Genomic DNA, 21,824 nt, shown 5'->3' with positions numbered 1-21,824 from the left:
GGTTCATAATTGTATTTAGAGGTTGTACCAGAATAGCTTTATGTGGTTTAATTTTCAGAAAACACCATATTATTGTCATACTGCACATTGCTGCAGCTCCTCTTTTCACCCTGTGTGTTGAGCTCTCTGTTTTAGCTACAGAGTGCAGGGTTTCCTGCAGAAAATTTGTTAGTTAAGGTGGTAGGGTTGCCATCTAACCGGGGGGGGGGGTGCTATAACAGTTTTACTGGCATTGCTCCCATTTCCTCCGTGACACACTCTCCAAAACCAACAGCTGTTTTTGAAGACTTAGTTAAGGCGGCATGCATGTGTTGTTAAGGTGGCCACCTTAACTGCAAAGTGCTGCGGGAAACCCTGAGACCTCTCACTGCTGTAACATCTTTGTTGGGAGTCGCACATGCTCAGTACCTAAGTAGGTACTAGCCAGTCAGAAGCAGAGTATGAGGGCGTGCCCTGACAGTACCTAGGTAAGGACTACTAGCCAGTCAGAAGCCAGTCAGTGTTTTCTGTTGGAGATGGTAAGTCCCTTTGGGGGGGACTTTGGGCTTTTTCACTTTGTAAACCTATAACGTGCACAAAAAAAAAAAGATATAAAACACACTAAAGGAAAGGGGAAAAGCCCAAAAGCATAATATGAGCACTCGTCGAACTGTACGTTTGAGGCATTTTGTCTCTTTGCACATTCCTCTGAGGTCGCCACACCTGTCTGCCCGAGGTCAGAGGTCAATGGAGTCCATGATGTTAATCATCAGTGTCATCAATGGCATTTGCACCATTTGCGTAGACAGAGAGCAGCTTGAGGCAGGTAACGTCCGCGTGTGTTGGGAGGACCGCTGGGAAACATTGGGGCTCCCGCACTCTCTCTCTCTGCCGGCGGCACGGCGACTCTCCGTCCCATCAACCCCTGCTCTACGTCGTCTGCAAGGGGAGAGAAGCGAAGAGCACACACACACACACACACACACACACACACACACACACACACAGGTTGCTGAAATTAAGCTTAAATAAATAGAGCAGAAGAGTACTTTACAGAGAGAAAACAGTGCACACCTCATTTTTTCAAATTCTGCAGAAAGGTATATATTTTTTCCCCAGCAGCTGAAAGGATACGACTCCCCGCACTATTCCTTTCATAGTTTCCGAATTTGCATAGCTAGTGTCCTGCACCCAAACATCTGTTTTGTATTTTTTATTGTGAGCGTGGCAACTTTGCGGCAGGCTGACATTTACATAGGAGACTCTCTGCTGCCTACAGACTGTGACAATGACAAAAATATTGACTTTGGGGTGGGAGCAGAGGAACATAAACACACCCTCCCCAGCAGTCTCCGTTTGTTGTGCGATTGCCTTGTCAAAAGCCGGTTGTCATCACTCTCACTTTTACGGCCCATTTTAGGGGATAGACGTACGTAGATTTCAAAATGTACCTGTAACAATCCCATTTATAATTTATTATGATGGATGATAAAGGGGCGACACGCATGAGTGGCTGGAAAACACCTTTGCCTGAATTGTGTTTACACACACACGGGAGGGGAGTGATGACATTGTGGGTTGACATGCGTTATTCACACACACAGACAGACCTATTCACCTGCGTCAACTCTCCGGAAAAACGGCTATTTGATTCCATTTGCTCCCCGGATTAGCACACGGCAGCTACCTACCTATATTTGTGCCTGTAATTCCATAATGATATAATATATATTATAACAATAATAATAATAATAATAATAATATGTAATAATACATTTTCTGTACTCAATTGAGAAACCGACAGACACTTGCGTCGGGCGTTGCGCTGCGCTGCGCCGGGTGCAAGATAGGACCCATAGGGTGTTCCACTGAGCCGTAGCCTGACCTGTGCGTTCTGCCTCTGCATCTTGTGCCTGGAGCAGGCCGTCGGCTCTTTCTCCCCCGAGCCGTCCCGTTCTGACTCGCGCTCCCGCTTCCCTGTGATGCCGCCTCGGCCGTGTAGCAGGAGTCCTGGATGGAAGAGAAACGGGATCGTTAGCAGTACATCGTTTCTGGCATTCTTTTATTGAACAAACTGAACATTGAACTGAATATAAAAAAGGTACCACTCAAAAGAAAGACAGTCACATTTTAAAGTGCAGTTTGTCACACACACACACACACACACACACACACACACACACACACACACACACACACACACACACACACACACGAGGGGAGTGATGACATTGTGGGTTGACACACACCAGGATTTTGAAGGGGATTCCCCTATTGTACCGGGCGCCAATGTAAGTGTAATGGGGAAGAACAGTCTCGCCCTCTTGTGGGCAGTATTCACACACACACACACACACTCTAAACATTTCTCTCAAATGCTTCAGCAGGGCACCCGCTTCTCTCTCTCTCACCTGGGTGTTGAGGCACAGCAAACTCGTGGTAGGGGGGGCCGCCGGGGACAGTCTGGCTGGCGTCGGGCACCGAGTTGTATCCTGCAACGCACACATCAAACACACACACACTTTGGACTCTGGTTTGTGAGGGGGCTCATGTGACGAGGTTCAGCGTCATATCCTCAGCATGTAACCATATCCGCCCAACAACTCAAAAATGTTGGTGATAGAAACAAAAGACAAAAGGGGACGCCCTACCAAGCTGTTGCTGTTGCTGGTGTAGGTGCGGTTGCAGTCGCTGTTGGCCGCTGCTCGGCCCCGTGTCTTCTTTATTGTGAAAGTTGAGCAGGATGCTCCCGCTGCCGTTACCCGTGGCAACCGAGCTCCCCGACACTCCGGGCACTTCAAAAAAAAGAAAGAATTACAGACGAAAACATATGACTGATTGTCATAGGTAGATTCGCCACACCATTATTACAACCATAACGGCAAGAAAAGTGCACTGCACATCTTTATTATTATTAGAAAACTGACTTAATAATAACAACTTATATTTATATAGCGCCTTTCACAAAACCCAAGGACTTACAATGCGAGTTGTTGTTGTTGTTGTTGGTCCCTGGCGGCTGCTCTCCAGGAGAGTAGGCCATCATTCCTCCGGTCCCGTTCCCGTTGCTGGATGGCACCGATGCCAGCAGGCCTGAAAAGACGCAAACACGTTTATTTTTCCCTATCTTGAGAGGAAAGGACTTTGAATTCCTCAGCGTACAAAAGAGGGCACGAGTCGGTAATTGTTTAGCGTTACTGAGCAGCCTCCAACTGAGCTTGAAGACGTAGATGTGACGTGAGCAACCTGTCTGAAAAGTTGGAAGTCTTCTGGTAGCTGTGCCAAGAGAAATCTCAAATGTTACTTCATATGAATTCCCTTGCCACATGGCGAAGTATTTCCAATCCATCAAAACGTTGCTGAAATATTTTGTTCCGATGCTTTCATGGACTCTCTATGGGCTTCTCCCTTGACTGTATGCCTCCATGGTGTCTAGATTGGCGGCAAAATAAGTTGCATGTTGGTCTCATTTGTAGTCGGAATACGGGGAATTATATTTGGACTAGTCACAGAAAGAACTACAACACCACGGAATTAAAAAATAACGTTGTCAAGTGCTGTCGAGAGCATTTCGATGTGATTTTAGAAGAAGGGAAATTAAGACCTGTTGAAAATTATTTAAGACCTAGACCACAATTTAAGACTTTTTAAGGCCTACGATTTTAGACTTTTTAAGACCCCCGCGGAAACCCTGAATGGGCGCCACAGCAGTTTGTGTTAATGCGTCGCTCTCTTACCCAGTCCCCTGTATCGGCTGAGCTGCTGGTAGATCTGCTTCATCCTCTCGATGTTCAACCGGCTCGCCTCCGCATGGTGAACCATGGGCTTCGGGTAGTGGACGCCGATCACGCACTTGGCGGCCGCCTGGACGGACTCCGGAGCGTTCCACGGGTCGTAGATGTACTTAGCGGGGAAGCCTCGGAGGACAGGTAAGTATCGTCTGGAAGCACAGGGAGACACTGTTTCAAGCTAGAGACACATCGGATTAGCATGAAAACATAACCCAGAGAACGGTCGAGTCGGTACACACATGTTATTAACCCCTAGGTTCAGTTAGCGGCGAACAACGTTTACTGTATGGTGGTGTGGTGCGTTGCGTAGCAGCCACACAGCAGAAAACAAAAAGGGCGATTCTCTGAGACATGAAGCCAATAAAACGCTGACTAAAACGACATAGAGGAGGCCACATCTCCCAGTACCATTCCAACCTGCTAAAAGTTTGGTTTTCCTTCCTCTGGGCCGTCGTGGATTAGCTCCCGAGTGACAAAGAGAGGCCACCTACCTACTGCACCTGGTCCGAGCTTACCGAGTCCGAGGAGGCGGGGACAGGAGAGGCAGGACAGAGGAAGAGGTGGGGGACTGTGGGAAATTGCTCAGTGCAGGCCTTTCCTCACCCCCATTTGGGGAATGCTAAATAGTCCTCTACCTAACGGATACATACAAGGCCTTTTGATTTCCCTGAGTTCCCCCTGAAATAGTTTAAGAAAAGACATGGCTGAATCCAAAAAACTAAAGTGATGAAGTTTTCATAGAAAAGAAAATGGGTCGACAAGGCAAAAACAGAAAGAGGAGAGGAAAAGAAGGGATGTCTATTGCGATTCCAAGAAAAGGCCCCCCCACCTAATGAAGTCCCCGTTGGGGTCGGTGCGTCTGCCGAAGCCCACGGGGCAGTAGCAGTGGAAGAACTGCTGGAAGAAGGAACTGCAGGACAGCCACATCCAGCTGCCTGCGTTCACGCTCCAGTCTGCATCCAGAAGCAACTCCTCGAAGACCTGCCACACAAAGACATCAGCTATCAGAAATGAAGGAATCGTGCTTATATTCTCTGCTGATCCTGTATTTCAACGTCCCTGCGTCCCCCTCACCTTCATCCCTTCCTCCCAGCTGATCCACAGGTCCCCCCGGGTGAGGAAGCAGGCCACCGCGTGCCTGGCCAGGTGGTGGATCCAGCCCTCCTGCCTCAGCTGCGTCATGATGGCGTCTATCCAGGGGAAACCGGTCTTAGCCTCGGCCCACTTGGCCAGCGCTTCGGGGTTTTTGTCCCAGGGGATGCGGACGCAGATGGGGTTCCCCTCCATTTTGTCGAAGCGCGGGTTGTTGGTCGCCGTGGTGTAGAAGAACTCCCGCCACAGTAACTGGCCATACAGGGAGAGTGGAGGGGAGCTGTTTTTTTTCACCTGGATCGAAATAAACACGGAGAGAATAGAGAATATTAGGTTAAAAAGATACAGGGTTAAAGGGTAACTACCGTTTTTTTCAACCCTATGTTCCTATGTTTTTGTGTCTTAAGTGAGTGATGGGAACAACAATCTTTGACATTGGTCCAGTATTAAGAGAGATCGCTGCAGTCGGCAGAAACAAGCTACAATGTAAGTTAACAGGACAATAGTCCAGCTTGTATTTACCTTCACAAAAGTGCTCGTTTTACCGCTGACAGGCTCAGATTAATATTCTAAGTGTCTGACAACATTATGGAAAGGATTTCTACGGAGGTCGACCTTTCTGTTAAAGAGTAAGATCCTTTTTTTAAACATAAAAACATCTGCGAAATTGGGGTTCGCTAAACCCACCAGACTCCATGTAAATAAACAGTGATTTTAGCATCGTAAAACACACTTCATTCAAAGTCGACGGAAACAAAATAAAACTATGAAAAGCCGTTTTGGATTAGTCTTTTCACTTTTCCAACCATTACAACTTTCAAATTTGGTTGAAATAAACACATAGTTTACTAATTTACGTGTGAAAATGCATTGGCTTTATACACGCTAAAAGTATGTCTTTTTTAAATGGAGTCTGGTGGGTTTAGCGCTAGCGACCTCAGAGCTGTTTCTGGTTAAACAGAAGAGGTTTTAAAGGTCTATCTCTGTAGGGATCCTTTCCATAATGTTGTCAGACACTTAGTATAATAATCCGTGTCTGTCAGTGGCAAAACGAGCACTTTTAGTGGACCAAACACACAGGAAGGCGAGGAAGCCCTGGCGGAGTTGTAAGCGGACCTTGCGGTAGAGGTCCGTGAGCTTGAAGTAGAAGAGGCGGCAGGAGAGGCAGCCGAAGCGCAGGTACGGGCTGAGGCCGGTCGGGCTGGCCAGCAGCGAATTGGCGTTCATTCTGGGACGCTCAAAATTAGCCACCCATGCCTGGAAGACGACAGAGAGGGATGGAGGAAAGGGATGGATGGGTGAGAGATGGTAGATACAGGGCAGTTATGAAAAAAAACAAAACAATGGCATTTCTAATGGCATTTTTAGATAGCTCCCTAGCATATATAGTGATGCCCAAATTTGTTCCAGAGCAAAGTGTAAGGAGACAATTTGGCTCTAAAGCGGAAAGATTTCTCAAACCTGTTGTGAAAACATATCTATACTTAATTGTTTCGGTGCTTGAAATGAGTTTACAGAAGTCTTGGGTTCCCAAAAGTAGCGTAATATATGAACGAAATAGCAAATAAATGTCCAAAATGAAATTGTGTAATGATTTCTAGAAGTGTGTAAAACGTTGGAACTTTCAACCATGCATGGGGGGGCTAAAAACAGGCGGGGCAGTACTTACTTTTCTCTCCAGATGGCGCTCTATCCTAGTCAAAGCCTCGGTCTCTCCTCCGGGCCACACGGCCGTCGGCAGGCCCTCGGTGTCGAAGCCTGGGAAACAAATCGGATAAGATCACCTTCCGGCTTTGATACGGAGTTTCCAAACAGGCTTAGTGGAAGCCTTTTAACCTTCTGGGAATGGAAACCAGACATCTGGATGGACACTTAAAGAAGCTGCTCAATCCCATAGTGAACTTACAAGCGTGTTAATCATGGAAGGGATTGGTTTTTTTAAGTATTATTCTTTTTTTTTTTTCTTTTCCCTTTCTAGAGTTGGCCAGATTTGTGGTGTCCCGTAACGCATTCATTCTAGTTTAAATTCCATTCTAGTATTTCTAATTTGACTTCATTTATTTAGCCAAAAGCTCTGCTGAGATTTAACACTGAAGCAGCGCTGCCTGGAAGGAGACGTCAGGGGCTTAAAACACTGATAAACTTGTTTTCTCACCCAGCTCCTCCAGGGACGGGACCCCATACTTGTCTCCGTGGTCCTCAGAGACGGGGGTGACGCAGCCGCCCATCAGGGCGTCCGACAGCGTCTCCACGGGCATCTCGGGAGGATCCAGCCGACTGATCAGAGTCTGGAAACGCTTGTAGGTGAGAGGAGGCTGCCCGCCATTCAGCTCTATGATCCTGGGGACGGGTGGAGACAGAGCCTGCTCAAATTCCAAATCGAATAAATGCAATTTGTTGCGACTTCTAGAATCGCAATAAATGAAAATCGTAATACAAATCCAATCGGTCGCCCAAGCATATGGTCCCAGTCCTACAATGTGCTCGCTAAAACTGTCCAACATCCTGTACGTTTGTATATTTTGCTCACTTGTCCAGGTCGTAGAGGGTGTGCGATGTTTTGACGTTGACCTCCACCCCCGCCTCCATGGCCAGCTTCTTGATGGCAGCGTCTCTCTCCTTCCCAAAAGGCTCGGAGTCATACTCAAAGGTCAGCCGAGAGATCTTCCACTCCTGAGACACACAGAGAGAGAGAGACAGTTTGCACACCAAAACGTCCCAAATGCTGTCAGTCAATATTCAATGTGCAATGATGTATTAAAGACAAGGGCTGGGTTTAAATGTAACTGAGATGTAACTGCTTTTAGGGTCAGTTCTTCATGTAAACAATACTTTTGGTAATGCAGCAGGTTCACAGGGAACCTTGTACAATTGTACAATTTCATATCCAAGCTCAATTGGTTTTGTAACTGGGAGAAGAGGACTGGAGAGGAAGCAGCAACTCTTTGGATTTGAGATAATGAGGCCTGTTGAAATGGGATTATCAGAGCTGGGTGCCGACGCTGACCTTAAAGAGCCGCGGGAACACGTTGGCCGGTTGGCCCCGGATGACAAAAAGGCGAGAGTTGAGCTTCCGGAGGTTAGCGTCCAGATCCTCTAAGCACTGAAGGAGAAACCTGAAGGGGGAAGACAGAGAGGGGGGGTGAAGAACAACATATGTATTACTGATCTACGGGGTTTTTTTTTGGTGACTTTTGATACATCGTCCCAAACTTCTTGGTCCTGCCTGTGAAGGGGTGCTGAAATGAATGACCGCATCGATGCACCACGATGCAGATGTGGACGATTCGGCATCGATGCCGTGACACAACATTGGTTTTACAGGCTGCGTTACACTAGAGTGATGTCATTTTTCTCAACTTACCAGACTGTTCTAGCGGTTCTATTATTTGCCTTTATTCACATAGTCATTATATCCACATTACTGATGATTATTTATCAAAACTCTTGTGTTCATATTTTGTGAAAGCTCCAATAGTCAACCCTACAATATCGACGCAATATCGCCATCAATGTATATGGTCAAAAATATCGCGATATGTGATTGTGATTTGAGTGTGTGTGTGTGTGTGTGTGTGTTCGTGGGGTCCAAAAACTGGGAGTCCAGTATACTTGTGGGGTCCCGACAGCTTTGTGGGGCCAAAATCCTGGACCCCACAAGGTTAAAGGTCTGTTTGAGGGTTAAGACTTGGTTTTAGGATTAGGGTTAGAATTAGGTTATGGTTAGGGTGAGGGTAAGGGTTAAGGTTAGGCATTTAGTTGGGATGGTTAAGGTTAGGGTAAGGGGCTAGGGAATGCATTATGTCAATGATGGGTCCCCACAAAGTTAGTGCCACAAACCTGTGTGTGTGTGTGTGTGTGTGTGTGTGTGTGACTCTGACTTAAGTACAGTTATATCAGCCGCACACACTGGTTGGTTATTTAATTACCATAGACCTGATTACCATGGTTTCCACAGATTGAAACCAAGTGATCAAATCCGGTTTTATTGCCGTTCCATCCTCAAAGCGTACAGAAGGATAAAAGACAACCCCTCAAGGATCAGGGTTGGAACCATAACACAAAAATGGAGCTTGGTACGAAGTAGTACACGTGTGAGATGTACGCAACCGTATCTGTTGTACACAGTAAAGCACGTGAGCAGAATTTAGTGACTTTACACCGCTGTGTTGTTACAGCTCAGGGACCTATACAAAATGCAGCACAAACATCATGGAAACTGTACAGCATTTAAAGCAAAAGCGATGGGCAGGTTTTCATCCTGCATTTGGGCTGCCCTGCTTCTATCTTAGTGGACAAAAAGCATTGAAATAAAAATCAGAGATGCTCAACTAATCATTCTGGGTGACACATTATCAGCTAGCCACTATCAGTGGGGGTGCTTCCGGCTGCTTCCCTATTTGCGTTTTGTTGGCTGCCTGGTCGTACATCCGCCCTTTAATAACTGCTCTGGCCTACATTTGGTAGAACACACACACACACAGCATGGACTACACCACAACACATACACACACACACACACAAAGGAGGACATGCTCACATGTATTCTCTCTCAGCAGGAGTAAAGAGAGAACCATAACTGAACCGTTGGGTGTGAATGAAAAGCAGGAAACCTTTATGAAAAAGCTAATTTGGTTTTACACTGCTGTGTTGGAAAACCCTTGAGAGTCAAATTACGAATGACTTTGCTCTGTATGTGTTTTTGCTTTAACTCCCTTAAGAAATCATACACACGTAAAAACATACACACATCCCTTGCCCCCTCAGTGCAATCGGGCAATAACTGCTATTGAGAGGGGGGAATGCCAGAGCAGGGGGAATGAGAGGGGGGAAACGCCAGAGTGGGGGGAATGAGAGGGGGAAACGCCAGAGCAGGGGGAATGACAGGGGGGAAACACCAGAGCGGGGGGAATGACAGGGGGGAAACGCCAGAGCGGGGGGAATGAGAGGGGGAAACGCCAGAGCAGAGGGATTGAGCGGGGGAAACGCCAGAGCAGCGGGAATGAGAGGGGGAAACGCCAGAGCGGGGGGAATGACAGGGGGGAAACGCCAGAGCAGAGGGAATGAGAGGGGGAAACGCCAGAGCAGCGGGAATGAGAGGGGGAAACGCCAGAGCAGGGGGAATGACAGGGGGGAAACGCCAGAGCGGGGGGAATGACAGGGGGGAAACGCCAGAGCGGGGGGATTGAGCGGGGGAAACGCCAGAGCAGAGGGAATGAGAGGGGGAAACGCCAGAGCAGCGGGAATGAGAGGGGGAAACGCCAGAGCAGGGGGAATGAGAGGAGGAAACGCCAGAGCAGGGGGAATGAGAGGAGGAAACGCCAGAGCAGGGGGAATGAGAGGGGGACACGCCAGAGCAGGGGGAATGAGAGGTGTAAAAGTAGCAAAAAAACCAAAACGTAGCAATGTAAATCTAGCTTTACTCTTCCTCTGCTGCTGGCAGAAAGCATGCCATTTCTTCAAAAAGGACAGTTGGTAACCTTGGTGCTTGCAGAGACACCTGTAACCCTCAGGCCTCGCGTAGTTCCGCACATGAATGTTGACTTGTTTTCTTTGGGACCAGATGTTCTGTACATGTCTGGTGTTTTACCTTTGCCTGCATTCTCAGCGTGTATCCGCTGCGTAACGAGGAAGCCTCCCCTTAAGTAGGTCACGATCACATAACCGCTCACATGTTCCATGCGCTGACACACTTACCCACATCTCTCGCACAGGCTACTCTCACATGCTCCTCTAGATGGAGAAACAATTGATTACCTTGACTTTTATTGATTTTAGCTTGCTCTACCTGGCACTGCCATGTGTGTTATATACAATACGATACGACTTCATTGTCAGTTTACACTGAAATGTATTTGTGTTCCCGAGCAGCTCCGCTCAAAAAGAAGAAGTAAAAAGAAAACTACACACGGGGTTGGACAACAATTACACATACAGTACAAATGAAGACATATCAACAGCCATGGCAAAGAAGCATGTTCCATGATATCCTGGGATGCAGATCTCCTTGATAGATTGTGATCCATCTATCATGACTCCATTCATGAGATGGGATGGTCCCTGGAGCATTTTAATGTCAGCACAACAGACCTACCAGTTATTTTCAGTCCCAGTTTAAGTTAAACAAAATAACACCCCTAATTGGATGAGGGCCAGACCTGCACGTGTCGGAGCAACTTTTAGTGTCTGAGCCTCTGTTGTCGACTTTCAAAAGGAATTTTAAAATACGATTTTCTTGGTGTGCATAGCCGAGGGACATAAAAAACGTGTGTGTGTAGAGATCAGTGGCCTCGATTCCGTTAGATTGGTCCTAATTTAACCTCCGTGCATGTTCTTGTAACCCTTTAATGCATCTTTTTAGCTTCCCAAAATTAAAAGGGTCATTGTCGCCATGGGAGTCTGAAAGCAGTGCGTTTGCCACGTCACTGCCTTAGCCCCAGATAAGTGGGACCCATTCAGCAATTTCCTGCCACATTCAATTGAAAATGTGAAATCCGATGCTTACTTTTCTTCTAAGATGAGAAACCAACATGACCAGCACACACCCGCCAAGCTAAATGCCATATTTTTTTGCACAATGCACAATGAATATGAATCATCGCTACTGAATCATTTCAAATTGCCGTGAGGAGGTTAAACCACCTCAACCCTCCTGTCCCACCTGTGAGTCCAATAAAAAAAAAAAAACTCATGCTGTGCAGACTTCCATCTGTTTAGAAATGGGGATATCTCGGTGCGTGTGCCCCCCACACATGCACAGTACAGCAGCGGGGGCCGGGAGTTGCTGCATCCCTACGGCCTGCAGCGGCTTCTCCAGCAGAAGTAGAACTAAAAAATCCACCGCTCTGTTCAGATGCACCAATCAGGGCCAGGGGGGGTGTCTAACTGACGGAGATTCCGTTTGACAGCTGCTCTAGCTTTGAGCTGCAGCTGTTTGAGGTGAATCTTCCAGTGACTGTATTATGTGCGGTGGTGTATCGACCTCCAAAGTTCAACAAGGATTTTATTCAGGACTTTGCTGACTTTGTGGCTGGGATTGCGTTAAAATATGATCGCTTTTTAATCGTTGGTGATTTTAATATACATGTGTGCTGCGAATCCAGACCTATGTCTAAGGATTTTCTTAATCTTATTGACTCTTTTAATCTTACGCAGTCTGTCTCTGGCCCGACACATGAAAAAGGACATACTTTGGATCTCATACTGTCATATGGCTTAGATGTTGCCATTGATGAAATATGTGACACTTGTATGTCGGATCATCTGCCCGTTGTATTTACTATAGTTGTCCCCTGCTCGGACACTTCAACTGTTGCTCCCGCACGCAGTGTGCGTGCAATTAACCCTCTAACTGCCTCACAGTTTTCTGCTGCCTTTAAAGACTCAGTGCTGTACAGTATTGAAGATTGTAATCTTAATGTGGAGGAACTCACCAACCTTTTTGACTCTACTTGTACCAAGATACTCGACTCTGTTGCTCCACGGAGGGAGAAACGCACTAAAGCGCTTGCAGAACCTTGGCTAAATGACTATACCCGCTCTCTCAGACGTACCTGCAGAACTGCTGAGAGAAAGTGGAAGAAGGACAAACTTCAAGTGTCGTTTCACATTTTAAAGGACGCCTTACATAAATACCAGGGAGCAATAAAATCTGCTAAAACTCATTTTTTATCTCACCTGGTTGCTAGTAACACCCAGAGGCCTCAGGTTCTCTTTAAAGTGTTCAACTCTCTTGTTAACCCTTGTGAAACTGACCGTGCTGTGCCATCCACATTGTTGTGTGAAAACTTCCTGAAACACTTCATAGATAAAATTGTTAGCCTGAGTTTTTTATCCCCTGCTTTTACCAGTGACCCCTCTGTTCCTTCTTTATGCCCAGCTGTCTTCCAGCAGTTTGAGCCAGTTACATTACACGTTCTCTCGGACGTAGTTAAGCAGCTTCGTCCTGCAAACTGCCTGCTGGACAGTATCCCTGCCCGCTTACTCAAAGATGTCTTTAACACTGTTGGGTCCAGTATTTTATCCTTGGTTAACACATCTCTCAGCTCAGGGTGTGTTCCAGCTGCTTTTAAACATGCTGTCGTGCAACCACTTTTAAAAAAGAAAAATCTGGATCCTTCAGTTTTGTCTAATTTTAGACCTATTTCTAAACTTCCCTTCTTATCTAAAATCTTGGAGAAGGTTGTTTTTAATCAACTACAATCATTTTTAGATGATTTTAGTATTTATGAAAAGTTCCAGTCTGGTTTTAAGCCCCGCCACAGTACTGAAACTGCCCTTCTAAGAGTCTATAACGACCTTCTCTTAGCGGTTGACTCAGGAAACTCCGCAGTTTTAGTGCTCTTAGATTTGACTGCTGCCTTTGACACTGTCAACCACTCTATCCTCTTATCCCGACTCAAACAAAGTGTTGGCATTACAGGCATAGCCCTAAAATGGTTTGAGTCTTACTTGGCAGATAGGAGTTTTGCTGTACACCTTGGGAATTGCTCTTCGTCTGCTGCCCCTCTTTCTTGTGGGGTCCCCCAAGGTTCCATTTTGGGACCCATGCTCTTTTCTCTGTACATGCTGCCCTTAGGGTCCATTTTAAAAAAACATAACATTTCTTTCCACTGTTTTGCAGACGATGTACAGATCTATTTGCCTGTAAAAAACAATGACAAGGACACTGTCCAGCCTTTGTTGAACTGCTTGAGTGATATCAAAATTTGGTTGGATCAGAATTTTCTCTGTCTCAATGATAATAAGACTGAAATTGTTGTGTTTGGTCGCGCTGAACATTTTAGTGCCTGTGTTGATGCTCTTGGTACGTTAGGTTCCCATATTCAACCTTTTACCAAGAATCTGGGTGTGATTTTTGACAGTGCTTTTAAATTTGATAAACAGATAAGCTCTGTTGTTAAAACCAGTTTCTTTCAGCTGAGACTATTGGCTAAGGTTAAGCCTTACCTGCTACGCAAAGACTTTGAAAGAGTCATACATGCATTTATTACGTCCCGTTTAGATTACTGTAACTCTTTGTATGTTGGATTGGATCAGTCATCCCTTCGTCGGTTACAGTTAGTCCAGAACGCAGCAGCTCGACTTTTAACTGGGACAAAAAAGTGCCACCATATCACACCGGTTTTGGCAACGCTCCACTGGCTTCCTGTTTGTTTCAGGATCAAATTTAAAATTGTATTAATTGTTTTTAAGATCTTAAATGGGTTGTCGCCTTCTTATTTATCAGAGCTTTTACATGTCCACACACCTGTCAGAGCACTGAGGTCGTCCAATCAGATGCTCCTCGATGTGCCCAGATCCAGGTTAAAAAATAAAGGTGACCGAGCCTTTGCAGTGGCTGCTCCAAACCTCTGGAATGGTCTACCTATTAATGTAAGAACACCTCAGACCATTGAAACATTCAAGTCCTTGCTGAAGACCCATTACTATGCTTTGGCTTTCAAATCAAGTTGAGCTTTGATATCTTGACCTTGTTGTTGTGCTGTTGGTTATTTTGTATTGTATACTGTGTATTGTTTGTGTATATTATCTCTTTGATTTTGAACTTTGTTAAGCACTTTGGTCAACTATGGTTGTTTTTAAACGTGCTATATAAATAAAATTGAACTGAACTGAACTGAACTGCGTGTCAATCACTGCTCGTGCACACGCGTTCATTCTCCCTTGTGGGGGCAGGGACTGGGAAGTTGTCGATGTTAAAATTTTTTGGCTGAGATCCTGGACATGGATCTTCGCAACCCTACCTACGGCACCTTCAACCTTTGCAGCTCTACTATCAAAAAGAGCGCTACCAAAGTTTCCAATTCTGCATCCTGTTGGTGATGATGCATGCCTGAGGAGCCATCCGACAGAACACCAGCTGACATGCTAGCAGTTAGCTTCACAAAGTCCCGTTTTCAACATAAAGACCCAATGACAAATAATAAAATAAAAGATTTGCTTCACCGCTGACGAACAAATTAGGTTGGAAAATCTGTGGACATTGGGGGGACAGGCATGCGCGTGACTAATGTGTTTACCTGCTGCCCGCCGATCTGTTTAATGCATTTTGTAATGTAACCATCAGCTTGATATCAGCAGGTCAAAGACTTCAACACGGACTGTTGCTCTGCCGGGGGTGAACAAATGGCAGGTCAGAGAACAAACGGGCCAGCGAGCAATGAATATTTGAGTGGTATTGACTCTCCTCCCCTGCAGCGCAGATGTGACGCTTTAAGCAAGTCGTGTTTCCACTAGGCAGTCCGGTTCAGTTCAGTTCGTTACACGGTAGATGTACATGATTCCTAAAAAAAACATCCCGAAACGTGTGATATTTTGAATATGCAGTAAGTTTTGAACAATACAGGAGAATCATTATTTCCTTTACACAGATAAAGACATTTGCAACATAAATTCTTGCATAAAAATTCAGAAGAATGCAGGAATAAAGTGTTTGGTGAGGACCCCTGGCCCCTAGTAGAGCTGCACAATATATATACACATATATTTTTTAATTTTTTAAATCGCAATCGCGGTATCAACTTGCGCGATAAACACATCACAAAAGGCTGCGGCATATTGCGATAGAGATTTTGTGTGAGTTGAAAGCCGAAAACTGTAACGTAACTGTCATTCTTTCTATAAGCGGTGCCTTTTATATTTCATTCAATGTTCAATTTGTTCGATAGAAGAATGTTGGAAATGATTTTTTTTTCATTCGTTTTAAATTCAACAAGCGATTTGTTGTATTTTAGCAGAATACTAAGAGCAGCAGAAATGCAGAACCGAGCATACTTTTATCGCAAGTAATATCGTTATTGCGATATTCGACAACGTTATCGCATATGGCATATTTCCCTCGTGTCGTGCAAGCCCTAGAGAGAATCTCAACAGACTCACATGCAGTCTCTCAAAAGACTGGCCCGATCTTTATCTTACAACACACACACAAAGCCTATTTACACAACATGTATCCCTGCCGCATGTACATCTCTTCTAATAACCTACTAAGACCCCATCTGGACTCCTGCTGGAACCTATTCATGCAAGTCCTAAGTATACCTGCTGACCTGACCTCGGGACGGGGCTTATGTGAGCAGAGAGGCTAAAACATAAGGGCACGCTGTGGCTGTGAAGCCAGCTGAGCAGGTCCATCCAGGACAAAGTCGTAAACTAGTAGGGGTGGGGGGGAAGGACGATATAGCATAGTATCGTGATATTTTCCGTAGCAATACTGTATGGATACACAGATACCGAGTATGTATTATTACATATGTGTTGGTCATTTTTTCTGCTTGACAATCTCATTTTGCAGCAATACAATTTAAGTGATATGTGGCTCAGTTGGTTGGCTCAGTTGGTAGAGCGGGCGCACATATGTAGGGAATCGAAATGCCATTTTTCTGCCAGATACTGCGATTACGATTCGATATGCGATTTAAAAAATTAAAAAAAAATTTCAATAGTCACTGTGTAACAGACAAAACATGTCATGGAGCATTACCACTAAACTGTGCTGTACTATGCAAATGTGTAATACTATTTATATATTTACAACGACAATAGTCGTACGGACAAATATTCTGCTGGAAATGATTTATTCTGTTTTTAAATATTTTCATAGAGCTCTATTTATTACCCTGTTTTTGTATCTGTGTTTTTAAAAAGGAGTCATGCTCGTAATACTTACTTTGCTGAATGACAATGAAAGAAATATTGAATCTTGAATTATAACATGAGACACCATCAAACCTGCTCTATATTCTTCTGCAGGGATGAGAACATAGATATGAACTGCCAGCAATACGTGCTTTTCTTTTAATAAGTTAATAGGGCAATTGTCCAGCTTGCATTTACCTTCACAAAAGTGCTCGTTTTACCACTGACAGACTCAGATTAATATTCTAAGTGTCTGACAACATTATGGAAAGGATTTCCGACTTCTGTTAAAGAGTAAGATCCTTTTTTTAAACATAAAAACAACCGCGAAGTTGCATTCACTAAACCCACCAGACTCCATGTAAATAAACAGTAATTTTAGCATCGTAAAACACACTTCATTCAAAGTGGACAGAAACAAAATAAAACTATGAAAACCCGTTTTGGGTTGTCTTTCCACTTTTCCAACCATCGCAACTTTAGTTTTGATTGAAATAAACACATAGTTTACAGATTTACATGTGAAGATATGTTGGCTCTATACACGCTTAAAAGTACTGTTTTTTGAAATGAAGTCTGGTGGGTTTAGGGCTAGCGACTTCAGAGCGGTCTTAAAGAGGTTTTAAAAAGGTCTATCTCTGTAGGGATCCTTCCCATAATGTTGTCAGACACTTAGAATATCAATCTGAGCAGCGATCTCTCTTAATACTGGACCAATATCAAAGATTGGTGTTCCCATCAGTCACTTACGACACAAAAACATAGGAAAATAGGTTAAAAAAAAAAAAACGGTAGATGCCCTTTAACAAGTCTGAATGATGGATTACCTTTGTCCAAATTCTGACTCCAAATGTTAGAGACAGACACGGAGCAAAAGTCTCCCTTCCATAAGCCTCAGATCCAACACATTAACGCTTCAGAAGCAGAGAAATGCTGACACCGTGTGGCGTGTGTTGAGGCACTGCAGCTCTGTAGTCGTGCTGTTGTTCCCTGGTCCTCCTCTCAGCAGAGCCAGCTCATAATGTATAAATCACAGCTCCTCTGGGACGGCCTGATTTGATCCTATCCTGTGTTATTCTGCACTTGCTTTTTGATTATTACAAAAGCAGAAGATATACTGTCTCTGTCATCACATACATTATAAACAGGTAAGTGAGTGGTCCTAAAGAGGATTCTTTTTTTTTTCTGTCTCGGTATTGACTGTCTTTCATTTGGACCTGCCCCCTACTAGTATATAAATACATACGTTTTTGTTTTTGGTCCTTTCCTCTTAGGCCATATTCCCACGGGACTAGTAGAACCAGGGGACCTCACGTGCTTTAGAAATTATCCACGTCTGCGTTTTGTGAGACGCATTCGCACGGGATAAGCAAAGTCTGTATTTTACTCAAATTTACTGACATTATCCCCCGCGTATGATGGCAAGACTCTGTCAAAACTTTCATTATGACTGCCAACGCCAAAAGACATCAAAAATCCTCTTACCTCCACCTGTTGACCCCGACGTTGGACGAGCCCGCGAACCAAGGGTCCAGGAAGTAAACACAGCGCACTGTGCCTGCCCCTCTGACCGCCTGCAGAAGTGCCGGGTTGTCATGGAGACGGAGGCCCTTTCGGAACCAGTGGATGGAATTTGGGGCCATTTAGGTTCTGAGAGAAGAGAGTGACGACGGGGTAAAGAAGAATCACTGAGTTGGTTGAAGCTAGGATCGCACTATATCATATATTATATCATAACAGGAGTTCTCTCAGGACACTTTATGGATGGAGTAGGTCTAGACCACACTCTATAATTTACAACTTCCCCCAAAAAAGAGAAGGCATTTATCTATCTTAATAGCAAATCAAGGAATATTTTGCATGGAACCCATACAACGCACAACGTTCTTTGCACAGGTACATTTAATGATTACATTCATTGAATTTTGGGGGTTTTATTCAATGTTTATAACATTTAAAAAACTGTCTCCTGACCAAACTTTGACATATACCAGTCTGTGATCCACTCAACATCCTCTGATCTTAACTAGTAGTCAAAATAATTCATCATTTCTGCCTTTTTAACTCAAAGATATGGTATAATGTCATATACATTAGGTTCATTGACCTTTAATTTAAAACAAGACGTTGAAAAAGAGTGACAAAAACGTTTTAAATAGTGTCAAAAATGCTGAAAAAAAAGCACCAGAAAATCCAAAATTCAATGGATGGACAACAATGTTCATGGTCGAAGAGAAGACAACACAAGGGTTTAAAAAAAAAGAAGGCAGTGTGTGTGTGTGTGTGTGTGTGTGTGTGTGTGTGTGTTTAAGTCCCAGCGATGCTATAATGACTTATGCAAGTGGAAATTAGGTCACGCAGCGTTTATTCTGAATGGGGAGCAGCTAATTGCATCCACCGCCTGATATAAACTTCTAAATAACGATACAAATAAAGAGCTGCTGAACATGTCTCGACGTATATATATATATATATGCTACTAGAAGTTCAAGCGAGGAAACGTTAGCTAGATCAAAACGGGGTCACTAGAATACTCTTTATGTAACGTTAGGTGGGGGCGCTGTTTACGCCGGTTTCACCTAAAGCCAAACGCCCCTCAAAACTGCCCAAAACAGCCCCGTCTTACCGTGTACTGGCTCCCCCGGAGACGATATTTATGTCAAGCCTGAAGAAAGACGCATTTCTTTCCTCCGTGTTAATGTACGAGAGAGGTGCCGCCGTGTGCCAGAGAAACCCCTCTTCTTTATACCTGCTTTCTGATTCAGGCACTACTTTGTTTCATAACAGTTTGACTCACTGCGCATGCCCCGCTCACTGAGCTCACTGACATGCTGCATTCAGGGCGCAGCGGTTTTATAAAACAACCGAGTGCTCACCTGTTGATAGCGTCCACACTTCCAGAGCAGTTACTGACGTTGTCATTTTAGTCAATGAATGCAAATACAATACATACATGTAATAGTAGCCTGTAGGCTATATATGTTTTAGGATGGAATATGATGAAAACCATTCATTCTGTGTAAACCATTCCGTTTTATTTAAAGAAATGTGCCTATATTTCGTGTATTTGTGCAGATATCTTTTCCTTTTTCTTTTATGACAATGATTACAGAAGCAGAAGGCTTAGAGAAGATTTGGAGACGGTCCAGGAAAAACTTGAATGGTTGTTTTTTTTCCGCATGAGAGTCGGAGTGAACCGTAATGTTACTTTAGAAAAGTCAGAATTGTCTTCTTTCCCACAGTCTGAGAACGCAGCACTAGACCGTGCTTTCAATCCGCCGTTCCCGTTGGTCGGTCCGCCGTCACGTGTACGATGCCGGATCACGTTTACGAGGCATGGAAAAACCAAGGACACTAAAAAGTTTGGTTTCCTCGATAGAAATACGGTCAGTGTATCTTTTGGTCATTTTAATTTTAATTTCTTAAACAGGTATTAAAAAACAAAAACAAAACGAATGGTTGTTGGATTTTCGTTTTAAAATACAACATTTGAAAATTGAACGTGCAAATAGGGAAATAAATATGTAACGTAACGTTACATATAAAATAAAGTACCCTGAAATAAATATACATAACAGACTGTTACAGTCAATGGTCCATACAGTCTATGGTCACATCAAGTTTGAGCCATTTTCATCTCCTCACATTTCTTGCAGAAAATCCTCTTGCCCCCCCCCCCCCCCCACACACACACACACACACACACACACACACACTTCCCTGTGATATGTGCACACAGATTTCTGCACATGACAGGCCTTTTTTTCGCCATGTCTAAAATCACAACAGAGTAGGAATCCAAAGCATAGACTGTAAATATTAATATTAAAGATGCAGTAGGTAAGACTTCTAAAACTACCTTTCTGTCATATCTGCTGAAACTGACCCTATGTCCCAGTAAGCACACATACGTCGCGGCGACGTATTGGCGATGTAATCAAAATGCATCGGGGATACGTAGTATTTTGGTAGTTTGCTCACTGGCATGACGTCCCCGCGACGTCGCGCTACGTTTCAGCGACATATAGCCGCTCTCTCCGCGACGTATACATATATACATCATTCTAACATATGCCATACATCGTAGAGATGTAGGCTTATATACGTCGTTCTAACATCTGCTATACATCTTACAGATGTGGTCATCTTCCTGTTATACGTAGTACAGATGTCAGGCTCTACATCCACCAGATATTATTTATACCGTCTGCAGATGTCAGGCGCTACATACCGTATATGTTATCCTAACATACCTTTACTCTTTAAATGTTGATAAAATAAATTACAAATTACTTACCTTAGTACACCGAGAAGATTTTAGATAGGGGGCCTAATTAACATTTTACTGCTATAACTACTACTACTTTATAATAAACTATAGCTACAGTCCAATAATACCAGTCTAATCTGTAGAAATCATAGTCTAGACCAGTGGTTCCCAACCTTTTTTCCTTGGTGCCCCCCCTACTTATGTCTAAGAAAAGCTGGGCCCCCCCCCCCCCCCCGAAACCGAAGTTGAGGTAACTCTCGAGATACAGCCTTACTTTCTTTTTTGATACAGAGGAGTTATCAGCACTTTTACGTTTCTCTGCCATGTTTTATTCATAAAATAGTGATGCCGTGGCGGCAGGAAAAATGCTGACCTGATGACAGCAGGTCCCAGGTCAAGAGGTCCTGGAGGTTTGGCCTACTAAGTAGCCTGCCTACAATTTTAAGCAAGAACAAAAATATATAGTTTTTATACCGACTTTTGTATACATTATATATTCTAGTGTATTATCATAATTTGTTAAACATGTGCACATATTTTTTTTTACCTCAATCTCAAACCAGATAAAGACTTGCGCCCCCCCTGTGATCTTTGCCGCCCCCCTTAGGGGTCCCCGGACCCCAGGTTGGGAACCACTGGTCTAGAAGATGACAAACAATTATTAACCCAATTAGTCGAAAACATCACTCTGTAGGATCACTGGTATAAACAAGACCAGTAAACTTCTCACTTTTTGCTGAACAAACATTTATTTTGAACTATATAATTAATCAATAAACATAAAAAACATTAACAAATATTAAAACATTAAACATTAAAATAAAGAATTATCTTGGCCGGCGGTGGTGGCGATTAGGTGCCAGCCGGAGAAACTCTTTGATGGCCTTCTCGGCCTCCGCTTCCGTCGGCGCCTGGAGGACCGGGTTCCTCATTACTGCTGCTGTAATAAAATCGTTGGATTTGAATTATTATCATACCATTTATTTAGTTTTATCTAGTCTTCTCAGTTTTCTATAGAGGTAAATATAGTATAGAATGGTTTCTGCACAGCA

The 21,824-nt window shown here is 44.1% G+C and overlaps 1 protein-coding gene across 1 annotated transcript; it reads right to left on the bottom strand.

Moving 5' to 3' along the window:
* Nucleotides 1-584: 584 nt before the first annotated feature.
* On the bottom strand, nt 585-19,312 carry LOC116039146 (cryptochrome-1-like). The gene is made up of 15 exons (XM_031283949.2): nt 19,129-19,312; nt 17,988-18,152; nt 7,870-7,978; nt 7,393-7,535; nt 7,018-7,202; nt 6,532-6,620; nt 5,979-6,119; nt 4,845-5,156; nt 4,600-4,751; nt 3,717-3,919; nt 2,962-3,072; nt 2,631-2,774; nt 2,391-2,471; nt 1,865-1,989; nt 585-918 (listed from the first exon to the last, which is right to left on the bottom strand). Exons 2-15 carry the CDS (start codon nt 18,143-18,145, stop codon nt 910-912), a joined length of 1,962 nt encoding a protein of 653 aa, XP_031139809.1. The 5' UTR covers nt 18,146-18,152; nt 19,129-19,312; the 3' UTR covers nt 585-909.
* Between the last annotated feature and the right edge of the window lie 2,512 nt (nt 19,313-21,824).

The sequence above is a fragment of the Sander lucioperca genome, chromosome 12 (assembly GCF_008315115.2).
Source record: "Sander lucioperca isolate FBNREF2018 chromosome 12, SLUC_FBN_1.2, whole genome shotgun sequence".
Classification (NCBI taxonomy): Eukaryota; Metazoa; Chordata; class Actinopteri; order Perciformes; family Percidae; genus Sander; species Sander lucioperca.
This window is presented reverse-complemented; position numbering and strand designations above follow the sequence as displayed.

Bases quoted from the DNA above. Each gene is read 5' to 3' on its own strand.
- LOC116039146 (XM_031283949.2), bottom strand. From the start codon at position 18,145: ATGGCCCCAAATTCCATCCACTGGTTCCGAAAGGGCCTCCGTCTCCAT. The intron at 7,203-7,392 runs GTGAGCAAAATA...ACCCGTCCCCAG, and splicing joins ACCCTCTACGACCTGGACAA to GATCATAGAGCTGAATGGCG. The intron at 3,073-3,716 runs GTAAGAGAGCGA...GCGTCTTTTCAG, and splicing joins CAGCCGATACAGGGGACTGG to GCCTGCTGGCATCGGTGCCA.